We start from the raw sequence: 14043 nt of genomic DNA, 5'->3' as shown, positions 1-14043 counted from the left end.
ACTCTTAAGGTCAGCATGGTTGAAATCCCCAGCTATGATGAGGAAAGCATCGGGGTGTGCTGTCTGCTGCTCACTGATGTGCTGGTACAGTTCATTAAGTGCGTCGTTCCTGTTGTTGATGATGTTGAATGGGGGAATGTACACTGAAATGAGCAGTATAGCAGTATATTCCCTCGGCAGATAGAACGGCCGGCACTTAATAATCATAAACTCCACCAGGGGTGAGCAGTGTTTGCTGATCACAACAGTATCGCAGCACCACGCATCATTGGTTTTTCCTCCCGCGATGAGAGCTCTGTCTGCTTGATAGCACGTCAGCTGGTCGAGCTGAATAGCGCCATCAGGAACGCTTTTGCTGAGCCATGTTTCCGTGAACACAAAAACACAACAGTCTTTTACAGTCCTCTGTGTTGAGCGTAGTAAACGAATGTAGTCCAGTTTATTGTCCAACGAGCGTACATTAGCCAGTACGATGGTGGGGATAGATGGCTTGTGTGGGTTAGCCGTTAGCCTAGCCCGGATACCTCCGCGCTTACCCCTCTTCTGCTTCCTCTCACGCCGCTTGTGGTGCTTCCGCTGCGGGCGAGATGCAGTAGTGGGGGTCGATGATGGTGAAGGGCTCCGTAGCAGATCGAGATCCCGCAGCTGTTCTGCGTGCGCGGAGTTTAACTGTAAAAATGCAGATCTGCCGACATCAAGCAGAAACTCGCGACTGTATTTGCGCTTACAGACAGGTAGACGCGACGACAACGTACAAAAACACTGCGACTCACAAGACAAAAAACACGAAAACACCGTTCTGTGGGGACGGAGAAAAGCCTCTGCGTGTGGACGTGCCGCCATCTTGGTTCATTCACCTCATAAGTATAATCACCTCAGTGCCTCCAGGAACTCCAAATGTTCCTTTTGTTAATCAAAATAGGTTTGGGAAAGGAAAGCATAAATCTGATTATTTTTGACCCTACATAGTGATGATGATTACATTGTTATTGTTGTCTTTAAGAGTAAGCAGACAAAAACTTTTAAATTAAAAAGAATTAAAGAAGGTTGAAAATAATTTTTACTTTCAACAACATCTTGTAAGACTCAACAAACAAATGCTTTGTTCATCGCTGTTGTGGGAAATCCCCTTAAAAGTGGCATATCATTAAAATCAAATTTTCCAGGTTTTAAGTGCTATAATCAGGTCCCCAGTGCATCTACCAACGAAGGAAATGTGAAAAATATTAACCCAGTAACTTTGTTTTGGTAAGCCTTTTATCTGCAAGCCTTAAAAAAAATGAGCACGTCTGATTTCGCGCCCCTCTTAACGTTGCAAAGGGATGTCTTTATAAAATTACTAATCCCTTAAAAGTTTCCACCCAAGGCACTGTCATTTTGATTTGGCTAACTTCTGCATTTGGCTGCACAGACAAGCACAGAACACTATTTAGAGTCGCAGCCTCAGAGGAGACAAAACATCGGTAGATTTATTTATTTATTTATTTATTTATTCAATGTATATTGCTGCTGCCACACAGATCTAATATAAACATCTTCATAAACATAACCAAATGTTTTTGTAATGTGTTTTTAACATAAACATTTTGAAGCACTGCCACCGATCTGGACGAGCTCACAGAGACTGTAACATCATATATAAGTTTCTGTGAGGATATGTGTATTCCTACCAGGACTCAACTAAATTACAACAATCACAAACTGTGGTTCACTGCAAAACTCAGCTCCGTAAGGCCAAAGAAGATGCTTTCAGGAAGGAGGACAATATCTTGTATAAACAGGCTAAATACACACTGGAAAAGGAAATCAGAGGGGCAAAGTCAAATTATTCTGGAAAAATAAGGACTCAGTTTACTTCAAACAACTCCGCATCAGTGTGGAAAAGTCTAAAGAAGATCACCAATTACAAGACACCACCCCCCAGCACTGTTGAGAATCAATGACTGGCAGACGATCTGAACGAGTTTAACTGCAGGTTTGAAAGAACACCAATCACTTGCCCTGAACGCCTCCCCACACAACCGTTCACAGCATTCACAACTCCTGCAACCCGCCCTGGACACATCTCCAAACAAATGCTCTCACAGTTCACACCTCCTGCATCCCCACTCTCCCTCACACCTGCAATACAGATAAGCAAGGATGAAGTGTGGCAGGTCGTCTGTAAGCATAAAAGGAAAAAAAACACCAGGCCCAGATTGTGTTACACCAGTCTGTCTGAAATCCTGTGCTGACCAGCTGGCCCCTATCTTCACACAGATCTTCAACATATCACAGGAGCTGTGTGAAGTCCCTTCATGCTTCAAACGCTCCACCATCATCCCCATCCCAAAGAAACCCAAAATTACAGGACTAAATGACTACAGGCCTGTGGCTCTAATGTCTTTGGTCATGAAGTCATTTGAAAAACTGGTGCTGGCCCACCTGAAGGACATCACTGGACCCTTGCTGGATTCTCTTCAGTTTGCCTACAGAGCAAACAGGTCTGTGGACGATGCAGTAAACATTGGACTGCATTATGTTCTGCAACACCTGACAGACAGACAGCAGTTAGTGAGGTTGGGAAAATACACATCCAGAACCCGTACAATCAGCACCGGAGCTCCCCAGGGCTGCGCTCTCTCCCCACTGCTCTTCTCCCTGTACACCAACGATTGCACGTCTAAGGACCCCTCTGTCAAGTTCCTAAAGTTTGCAGATGACACCACACTCATTGGCCTCATTCAGGACAGTGACGAGTCAGCTTACAGACAGGAGGTAAAAGAGCTGGCTGTCTGGTGCAGTCTCAACAACCTGGAGCTTAACATGCTCAAAACAGAGGAGATGATCATGGAAGAAACCCCCTGCTCTCCCCCCACTCACCATCATGAACAGCACTGTGACTGCAGTGGAGTCATTCAGGTTCCTGGGCACCACTATCTCTCAGGACCTGAAGTGGGACATTCACATTTGCCGCTTTTCCACCGAAATTACCCAGAACATTTGTACCAGGAACTTTTTTTTACCAGGAACTTTTTCCCCCCAAGATCTGTTGCTTTCTGCATTTCCACCGCAGTGTAAAGTAGCGGGAACATTAGGCAAATAGACTGGTGACGTAGGTTTGCGCGCATTTGTCAATACAAAGAACGCTGATTTCGGACGTGCCTACTCCAGTAGTGCAGACTTTGTGAATTCGAATCAGTCAGGAGTGTGATGTCCGCGACGATGAAAGTCAGGTAATTGTGCAAACAGCAGCATACTTGATAACTTCAGTCAGTTCGCATTAGCTACTGATAATTTTCCTCTCTGTATATTTACAATAAAACTAAATATGATATCAAATACCACTGCCTCCTTTTGTATTCATTTAAACATAATAACAGCTGCAGAAATGTACTTAGTTCAGGGATATGTGTAACGTTAAATACAGCCATTACAATTAAACAAAATATTATATAAATTTGCCTTTTTTATATTCATTTTAACATATAGATAAATTGAATACAGACCAAAGATAACCTGTTAGATTTACTCAAAACAAATTATATCTTATGTTTAACCACTAAAGAGACATCAGAGCCAGCGGCACATATCAGAAGGTCTATCCAAGGTGAGGCTGCTTCTCGGCAGATAGATGATCACTGAGCTGCGTGAACTCAACCAATCAGCATGTTTAGCACTCAAGTCCCACCCCCGAAAGTTATGGAACTTTGAAAAAGTACTACCTCGCTAGCAGGGACTTTCTGAGGGGCATTTTTTTACCCGGAACTTTATTTAGTACCAGGTTCCTGCGGTGGAAACACACTGAGTATCAGGCCAAAGTCCCTAGTTCCTGGGTAAAGTTCCTGTGGTGGAAACGCGGCAATTGACTACATTGTGAAAAAGGCCCAGCAGAGGTTGTACTTCCTTCGCCAGCTGAGGAAGTTTAACCTGCCACAGGAGCTGCTGAAACAGTTCTACTCCACCATCAACGAATCCATCCTCTGCACTTCAGGAACTGTCTGGTTCAGCTCAGCTTCTAAATCTGACCTCAGAAGACTACAGAGGGTAGTCCGGACTGCTGAGAGAATCATCGGTTCAACTCTCCCATCTATTCAAGAACTGTACTTATCCAGAGTGAGCAGAAGGGCTGTTAAAATCACTCTGGACCCCTCACATCCAGCACACTCCCTCTCTGAACTGTGTCCATCTGGTCGATGCTACAGAGCACTGAGCACCAGAACGACCAGACACAGGAACAGTTTCTCCCCTCAGGCAATCCATCTTATGAACAATTGATAAAATTTGTGGAACACACCACACTATTTATATTTATATATACATACACTTATTTATCTAACACACATACTTAGCGTACACTTAAATTTTTGCACATAATATACATGTACATCAGAGTTTCCGCTAGAAAAAAATGGTGCCGGTCAAAGTGACCGCCAGAGGTTTCCTTTTCCGGACATTTTGATGATATGCCGGTCAAGTATCGCCTCTTAATTAGTCAAGGTGAGGAAAACTGGAGGCAGGCTATGTAATGTAAAAAATGACATAATCAGGCCGCCGAATGCAACATGTTTATTAGCCTAACTTTCAAATAGACGGAAAAAAAACATTTTCTACTATGGTTCATTTCTTCATTCGGATCTATTTGCGATCCATTCCATTCTAAACAAACAAAGCATATGTTTCGTCCTTGTTTCATTATAGATTAAGATTATAATTCATTCATTCATCCACGCATAATTATCAGTGAACTTGATAAAAGTTGCAGATATGTTTTACATGCATGCACAAACAAATGCCTTTCAACTTATGTGTGCAAAATTCACAATGAAATGAATGTGCAGCAATTTGTACAAATAGAGATTTAAGCTTATTTAATTTAATATTTGTTAAAATATTATAATGTTATTTTTTAATTTATGTTGATTATGAAAAGTGAACCGCACGAGTAAGATAAGATGCGCAATATCGAGAGACATGGAGCGGGTCAGACATGATTTTGACCACTTAATTAAGTTTTGTTTAGTAGAAATACTTTTTTGAAGTGAATTTGAATTTTTTTAATCTTAATTTTAATAATTTTTTTTTATCAACCAATTGCCTGGATTTAATACATAAGAAGCAAATATAGCAGACGACAGGCCTAATCATGCAGGCGCCCTCGCGGCCACTTGCATTGCTAGTGAACTGGAGTGCATCTCATCCTAATTTAACGAAACTCAGCATAGGCCTCACAGACATGAAATATATCTTAAGAAAGCTTGAAATGTCTTTTTAACAATTTAAAATGAAATTTTTTTTTTACCTATGCTAATTACACATTAAATTCAGGTAGGCTACTGAGTCGCTGTCCTCAGTGCCCAGAAAAGCGCTGAAAGGGGAACCCGTTTTTATTTATTTATTTATTTTTTTGGCTTATTTTAACTGGCCCATCCAGTTTTCTGGAGGCCCACCTACAATCAAAATCCTGGCGCCGCTAGTGCTTCGCAGCGGTCTGATATCAAGAAATAACAGACCGCATTCCACATTGGAATTCAACCAAGCCATGTAATAATGTTTAATAACTTTCACACGAGCCTGTTCCTTCATAACATAGCCAAAGTTCGGTGTATTTTTGCTTTATACATTTTAGGTTTATTCTCAAATTCAGATTGTGTTGGGGGGGCGGGATAAGGCAATTTTATTCGGACAATTTGACCGGAGAGATTTAATTTTGTCGGACATTTCATTTTTTTTTCGGCCAATGTCCGGCAATAGATGTACATACATAATGCTCATTGTAATATACCTGCCATACATTGTCAATTTGTATATTTTCGTTCCTTACCTACCTATTTGTTTATATATTTTGTATTTTTTATACCATTTTGTGTTTTTTTGTTCTGTCACTGTCATTATGTTGCACTGGGGAGCTTCTATCACGAAAACAAATTCCTTGAATGTGTGAACATACCTGGCAATTAAGCTCGTTCTGATTAAGCTCATTCTGATAATAATTAGAACCAAAACAGATGTTTATATATATATATATATATATATATATTTTTTTTTTTTTATTATTTATTTTTTTTTTTTTATTACTTTTAACATTTGAAAGAATACTATGACAATGATATGACTTTCCTCAGTGGATATTCAAACTAATGTTTATTGTGAATATCACATAGCTACGAGTGTGACATAGCTCATATATACAAAAAACATGTTCATCACTAATAGTGTGTGTTTATGCATGGGGGGTACTTCCAGGTCTCTAGCAATGAATCCCCTCCTGATACCAGAAGCATATATCATAGGAGGACAGCCGCTGTGCAGTCAACTAGCTGGACTATCTAAAGGTCAGAAGAAGCTTTGCCAGCTTTATCAAGATCACATGCAGTTCATTGGAGAGGGTGCCAAAACTGGCATCCAGGAGTGCCAATACCAGTTTCGCAACCGCCGCTGGAACTGCAGCACAGTGGACAACTCCTCAGTGTTTGGCAGAGTCCTGCAGATAGGTATATTTTTAGGCAGATGTTTTCCATTTAACAGTAATTGATATTAATCACAGATGTCTAGCTGCAAAATTGACAAAACACCATATAAGCACCCTGTGGCATCTTGTGTGGGAGTGTTGCTGTCTAACAAAACCAAGCTCAGGCAATTCAATTCAAAAGAAACGGGTTTCTATTTATCAACCAAAAAAAAAAAAGAAAGAAAGAAAGACAGAAAATAAAGAAAAAAAGAAAACCAACAGAATGTTTTGCTGTTTTGCGCTGCTGTGAAACTTTATTTTCTGCTTATACATGCTATATATCTATTTTTTGATATTTATACATGCTAATCTCTGAATGTCTAATAATGTGCTTTCTTGTTATAAATGAGGAGATATGTCCACTAGGTGGTCAGCTTATGTTATGTTGCTGAATTTACTTTACAAAAGTGATGTAGCAGCCAGCATTGTGATGTACCTAAATTTGTCTTTTTGGTTTCAAACAAAATGTCTATTTAAACTAGTTTGAAGTTCCTTCACTTTTTAGATTCGGACACATGAAAGCAATGCTACATAATGTACAAGACAGTTTTTCAGTACAATTGTAAAGATTCTTTCTGATTTGGTTAATGTTCCTAGAATAAATATATTAGGGTAAACATAATAAATGATTATGATTTATTTATAAACTGTTGCTCATGAAAGCAAAGGTAAACAAAGGTAAATGTGAATTTCTTTTGGTGGTTGTTTGCTTTTGCAGGGAGCAGAGAGACAGCTTTCACATATGCTATTAGCGCTGCTGGCGTGGTCAATGCAGTGAGTCGTGCCTGCAGAGAGGGGGAGCTGTCGAGCTGTGGCTGCAGCAGGGCCGCGAGACCTAAAGATCTGCCACGAGACTGGCTGTGGGGCGGCTGTGGTGACAACCTCAATTATGGGTACCGCTTCAGCAAAGAGTTTGTGGATGCACGCGAACGGGAAAAAACGTACACCAAAGGCTCCTTGCAGAGTGCAAGACTGCTGATGAACCTTCATAACAATGAGGCAGGACGGAGGGTAAGAAAGCTGTAACTATGTAAAGATGAATCATTTTCATCTAAACTTGCACACATGGTCAGTCTAATCTTTCAATGGTGCAGTCAGGCAACGATGGTGTAGTTCGTTTAGAACCTAAATATAGCATTTTATTCCTGACAGTTGTATTTATACTTAAAAAATTGATTTGTGTAAATTATTTTGAAGAACAAAAACACGTAAGATTAATTTTTTCCGCAGTTCCAAATCCAATAGAACATATCTATTGACTTTTTTCGAGGGAACCAGGGTGATACTAAATACTGTGTTGGTGTAGAAAATCACATTACATTTTATCATGGTTCTATTTAGCTAACAACCACTTTCTCTATCACAGATAACATCAGATCTCGCCCATGTGTCCTGTAAGTGTCATGGCGTGTCCGGCTCCTGCAGCCTTAAAACATGCTGGTTGCAACTTGCTGATTTCCGGAAGGTGGGTGACGCACTGAAGGAGAAATATGACAGTGCCGCTGCCATGAGGCTAAACAGCCGTGGGAAGCTTGTTCAAGTTCACTCCAAATTTAACTCTCCTACCAGCAGTGACCTGGTGTACATCGACCCCAGTCCAGATTTCTGTGTAGAGAACAAAACTACTGGCTCTTTAGGAACTCAAGGCCGCCTCTGTAACAAGACATCCGAAGGCATGGATGGCTGCGCACTCATGTGTTGTGGTCGAGGTTACGATCAGTACAAGACACAGCTGGTTGAGCGCTGCCACTGCAAGTTTCACTGGTGTTGCTACGTCAAATGCAAACAATGTTCACGAACAGTTGACCAGTTTGTGTGCAAGTAGTAGCACAAGGCAAGTAATGAGAGCATGTGAGAGAAGTAAAAACAAAAATTATTTTTATAGAGCTGAAATCATTATGAGACTGGTTTCGTGCTATCAATTTCTAAGTTGTAAGTACAAAGCATCTAAACTGCAAATATCCTTTATATATTTATTTTTTGATAAATATGATTTTGAAATCCTTTGATTATGTAATATAAATGAAAACAGCCTGAATACAGAGCCTTTCAGTAGGGTAAATGAACATTCAGATGAGAAACCATGCTGCAAAAAAACCTTTAACTGTAAAATGTCAACTTCATTAAAACCAGATCATTGTATTTGTGAATAAGTCTTGTTTTGAGAAAATGTCTTAAATTGTCGGTGGTTTCTATTATCACTCAATTTTTGCTTATAAAACAAAATTAATAAATTTTCTAATGAGTTAAGAAATATAAATTTGATTCACAATATATTGTCTGAAAACAGGTTTTATCTAACATTAACTTTTCAAGTAAAAGTATCTTGATTTACAAAGAACAAGATATTACAGAAATACAGGTAAATTAGGTTACAACACGGTTAACTTGTCACTGTTAAACAGTGTGCAGTGGTGGGGCATCTCCAGGACATAAGTGAGTCAACTGCATAACAAAACATGCATAGTTACTGTGTAGTTACCACTGTGTTCTTTAGTCTGACATCATCTCACACTTTGTGGATTTGCATTCAAAATCTAACAAATTTTATGCAACAGGTTTTCTTCAGTAACCAATATAATTTCTGTACAAAACCTTCACATGTAACTGTAAATAAAGTCATTAAAGAGAATTTATGTTTGCGTCTATTCATTCACCCCAGCTCTGCCTTCACATGTAGTTATGGTAACACTTTACAATAAAGGTACATGATTAATCATGTACTAATATTGAATTAATATTTACTTTGACATGGACTCTTGATTAGTGAAGACATAAACTAATCATGAACCTATGAAGATACTCTTGAGAACTCTCAATGTTTAAACACAACTGGTGTCATAAGAAGGTATCTGCCTTAATTACACGTTAGTACATGTTTTATAGTTTATGTATTACTTCTCACTTACCGTATTTTCCGGACTACTATAAGTCACACTTTTTTTTCATAGTTTGGCTGGTCCTGCGACTTATAGTCAGGTGAGACTTATTTATCAAAATTAATTTGATATGAACCAAGAGAAATGAACCAAGAGAAATCATTACCATCTCCAGCCGTGAGAGGCTCACTGTGCTCAGTGCACCTATATCCTACACTAAGCAGCATAGAGCGCCCTCTCGCGGCTGTAGACGGTAATGTTTTCTCTTGGTTCTAAATAAATGCAACTTGTAGTCCTGTGAGACTTATATATGTTTTTTTCCTCATCATGAATTATTTTTGGACTGATGCGACTTATACTCAGGTGCGACTTATAGTCCGAAAAATACGGTAGTTGTATAAATTAAATCAAACAGTCTCTAAATGAAGGTAAAATACATTTGTTCACTTTTAAATGAATTTTCACACCAATCTGCAAAACTAATGGAATGCACAGTAGATATATACAGTATATATATATAAAAAAACTGGATGACGAGTAATTCCTTACTGCTAAATTCTGGTGTTAATTATAGGACCTAAAAATTCTTCATGTAATAAACTAGAACACTGTCTAAGACTTGATGGCTGTTCTGTCAATTCTTCGTCATCAGTTAGGAACCTAGGTGTGCTATTTGATCGCAATCTTTCCTTAGAAAGCCACGTTTCTAGCATTTGTAAAACTGCATTTTTTCCATCTCAAAAATATATCTAAATTTCGGCCAATGCTCTCAATGTCAAATGCAGAAATGTTAATCCATGCATTTATGACTTCAAGGTTATATTATTGTAATGCTTTATTGGGTGGTTGTTCTGCACGCTTGGTAAACAAACTACAGCTAGTCCAAAATGCAGCAGCAAGAGTTCTTACTAGAACCAGGAAGTATGACCATATTAGCCCGGTCCTGTCAACACTGCACTGGCTCCCTATCAAACATCGTATAGATTTTAAAATATTGCTTATTACTTATAAAGCCCTGAATGGTTTATCACCTCAGTATTTGAATCTTGTTACATTATAATCCTCCATGTCCACTGCGTTCTCAAAACTCAGGCAATTTGATAATACCTAGAATATCAAAATCAACTGCAGGTGGCAGATCCTTTTCCTATTTGGCGCCTAAACTCTGGAATAACCTACCTAACATTGTTCGGGAGGCAGACACACTCTTGCAGTTTAAATCTAGATTAAAGACCCACCTCTTTAACCTGGCTTACACATAACATACTAATATGCTTCTAATATCCAAATCCATTAAAGGATTTATAGGCTGCATTAATTAGGTAAACCGGAACCGGGAACACTTCACATAACACTACATCGTACTTGCTACATCATTAGAAGAATGGCATCTACGCTAATATTAGTCTGTTTCTCTCTTATTACGAAGTCACTTTAGCCACCAGATCCAGTACGTATCCAGATCAGAGAGTCACTGCAGTCACCCGGATCCAGTATGTATCCAGACCAGATGGTGGATCAGCACCTAGAAAGGACCTCTACATCCCTGAAAGACAGCGGAGACCAGGACAACTAGAGCCCCAGATATAGATCCCCTGTAAAGACCTTGTCTCAGAGGACCACCAGGACAAGACCACAAAAAACAGAACATTCTTCTGCACAATCTGACTTTGCTGCAGCCTGGAATTGAACTACTGGTTTCATCTGGCCAGAGGAGAACTGGGCAACCGACTGAGCCTGGTTTCTCCCAAGGTTTTTTTTTTTTTTTTTTCATTCTGTCACCGATGGAGTTTCGGTTCCTTGCCGCTGTCGCCTCTGGCTTGCTTAGTTGGGGTCACTTCATCTACAGCGATATCATTGACTTGATTGGAAATGATTGCACAGACACTATTTAAACTGAACAGAGATGACATCACTGAATTCAATGATGAAATGCCTTTAACTGTCATTTTGCATTATTGACACACTGTTTTCCTAATGAATGTTGTTCAGTTGCTTTGACGCAACGTATTTTGTTTAAAACGCTATATAAATAAAGGTGACTTGACTTGACTAAATGGTTTAGCTCCTGCGTACCTAACTAGCCTTATACCATGCTACAATCCATCACGCTACCTAAGTCAAGTCAAGTCACCTTTATTTATATAAACAAAATACATTGCCTAAGGATAGCAAAGTCCACTAAAGGAGGTCGAGTTATTTCGCATTTGGCTCCCAACCTCTAGAATAGCCTTTCTGATAATGTTCGAGGTTCAGAGACACTCTCTCTGTTTAAATATAGATTAAAAACACATCTCTTTCGCCAAGCATTCAAATATTGCAACTCATAATTTGTGACTGCAATGGTATTTGATCAAATGTGCATTTTTGTTCTTTAGCTTGGGTTAAACTAATTAATTTTACTTGGTTGGAACAGCAGCTACGCTAATTATGTCTCTATTTGTTTCTCTGTTTTGCCAAGGGATGTAGGATTTACATAAGCTCCAGTCTGGATCCAGAACTCCTGAGAAGAGATGATGCCAACCCCTCAGATGACCTTAGATGATGCTAACCCTGAAACAACATACACAACTAACAAATATTGCTTCAAGTGTGATTGCATCCTATAATAATTGCTGTAAATAGTGTTCGTCTGGTTGACTATGTCTTGTATTAATCTTTCTGAAAATTCCTGTCATATGCAAATAAACTGACAGTCACCACTGATAAGCTACTACTAAATAGTCTTGTCTTCTCCAATTTCAGGCCCAGGTTGTTTGTGCCACACCATTCAGCCAGCTTTGCCACTTCCTCTCTGTAGTGCATGTCATCGCTGTTGCTGATGAGACCTACCATCCTGGTGTCATCTGCAAACTTAATGATGTGGTTGGAGCAGAGCTTGGCAGTGCAGTCATGGGTCAGCAGCATGAAGAGCAGCGGGGCGAGCACACAGCCTTGTGGGGCACCTGTGATCAGTTTTGTAGTGCTCGAGGTGTTGTGGCCGACACAGACTGACTGAGATCTTCCAGTTAGAAAGTCCATAATCCAATTACAGAGTGAACTGTTAAGGCGCAGCATGTTCAGTTTGTTATTGAGCTGTTGTGGTATTATTCTGTTGAATGCTGAGCTGAAGTCAATAAACAGCATTCAAACATAGGAGTATTTATTCTCTAGGTGTGTAAGAGCCAGGTGGAAGGTGGAGGAAATTACATTGTCTGTAGTGGTTTGGAAGGTATGCAAACTGGAGCAGATCGAGTGTGTTGGAGAGGCTGGTTTTGATGTTATGCATGATTAACCTCTCAAAGAACTTTATGATGATTGGAGTCAGTACTATAGGTAGTTGTTTAGACAGGACAAAGATTTTTTTTTTTTTTTTGGTACCAGTATGAAATAGGGAACACTTATTCAGTATTGACTGTTTTTTTCCCTAAAAAAAAATCCCAATTTGCTGATTATTAATAGTGAGTAAGGTAGTTGTTAAGTTTAGGTATTGGGTAGGATTAGGGATATAGAATAAGATGATATAGAATAAGGCATTGATATGTGCTTAATTAGTACTAATAAAAGGCTAATATTTTAGCAATATGCATGCTTATAAGCAACTAGTAAAGAGACCCTAAAATAAAGTGTAACCCATATATCTTTATTTATACAGCTGTACATAGAGTAAATAATGCACAATCTATACATAAATGTACTGTTCCAGATTATACACATTATTATTTGTCAGTTTTTTTTCTCTTCTCATATGTCAGATGTGTATGTATGTATTTACCAGGTGCACCTTTAAAAACCTCAACAAATTAATTGTGTGTTTGCGCACACCTGGCGAATAAAGCTAATTCTGATTGTAAAAAAAAAAAAAAAAAAAAAAAAAAATTTGTATATGATAAGTCCCAAGTTTCTGGCCAGAAGGACTTTCTGAAGGAATTTCTGACGTGAAGGTTGAACAAGAGGTACAGACTGATTGGCCTAAACTGTGGGTTAAACAGAGTAAAAAAATGATGACATGTGTGGTATGGATCTGCATAGTTCAGAGAAGTGGTTAAATGTGCTTATTTCACAAGTATAGTGTGAAAAGTCGCAGTTCACTGATAGGGCCATATAGTCTGAGCACATAAATTGTGAGCTTTGGCTTTACATCACATGCGATCTACTTCAGTAAGAGTTTGTATTTAACAAAACATTGCTGAAATTGCACAGTGTATTGGCTGACTTTACAGCTCTTGCCAACATCTGACTAGCTTGTCAAGTGGGAGGGACCCTACCCACTGCGCAATGTGCCGCAGAGTGACGTCTTTTTCATGTACTTTTTGGACATTCAAATTCGGTCCAAATGACGTCCAAGATAATTACCAAATTCAAATGTTCAATGTCATGGTTGGACGTCCAAATAGTGGACCTAGTTTAGATGTCGAATAGTTGTTCAGAAATGGCCATAGACCGATGGACCTAATATAGACATGATCTGCAGGTTTATCCGACGTCCAACTGTCTGACTTGTTTAGGAGGTATGAGGTTTTGAGAAACATGCCAAATATGAAATACCTTCCTAAAGCCTGCAAGAGGACTCAGGTCTTACACACCGGCATGATGAAGCCATGGAACTGAGATTTTTAGACACATAAGCAGACACTGGAAATGCGCACAAACATGTGACAAAATAAATAAATGAATATCAAATATCAGTTCACA

The 14043-nt window shown here is 39.2% G+C and overlaps 1 protein-coding gene across 1 annotated transcript in view; it reads left to right on the top strand.

The window, feature by feature from the left end:
* wnt5a (wingless-type MMTV integration site family, member 5a) overlaps positions 1-9122 on the top strand; it is a 40819-nt gene extending 31697 nt beyond the window's left edge. Inside the window, exons 3-5 of the mRNA XM_052562940.1 lie at positions 6226-6473; positions 7209-7501; positions 7857-9122. Coding sequence (XP_052418900.1) covers positions 6226-6473; positions 7209-7501; positions 7857-8315 — 1000 coding nt within the window. The 3' untranslated portion in view covers positions 8316-9122. The remainder of the gene's footprint in view (positions 1-6225; positions 6474-7208; positions 7502-7856) is intronic.
* The last annotated feature ends 4921 nt before the right edge of the window (positions 9123-14043 follow it).

This window comes from Carassius gibelio, chromosome B8 (genome assembly GCF_023724105.1).
Source record: "Carassius gibelio isolate Cgi1373 ecotype wild population from Czech Republic chromosome B8, carGib1.2-hapl.c, whole genome shotgun sequence".
In the NCBI taxonomy this organism is placed as follows: domain Eukaryota; kingdom Metazoa; phylum Chordata; class Actinopteri; order Cypriniformes; family Cyprinidae; genus Carassius; species Carassius gibelio.
The sequence above is the reverse complement of the archived record's forward strand: the minus strand, read 5'-3'. Positions and strand labels throughout refer to the sequence as shown.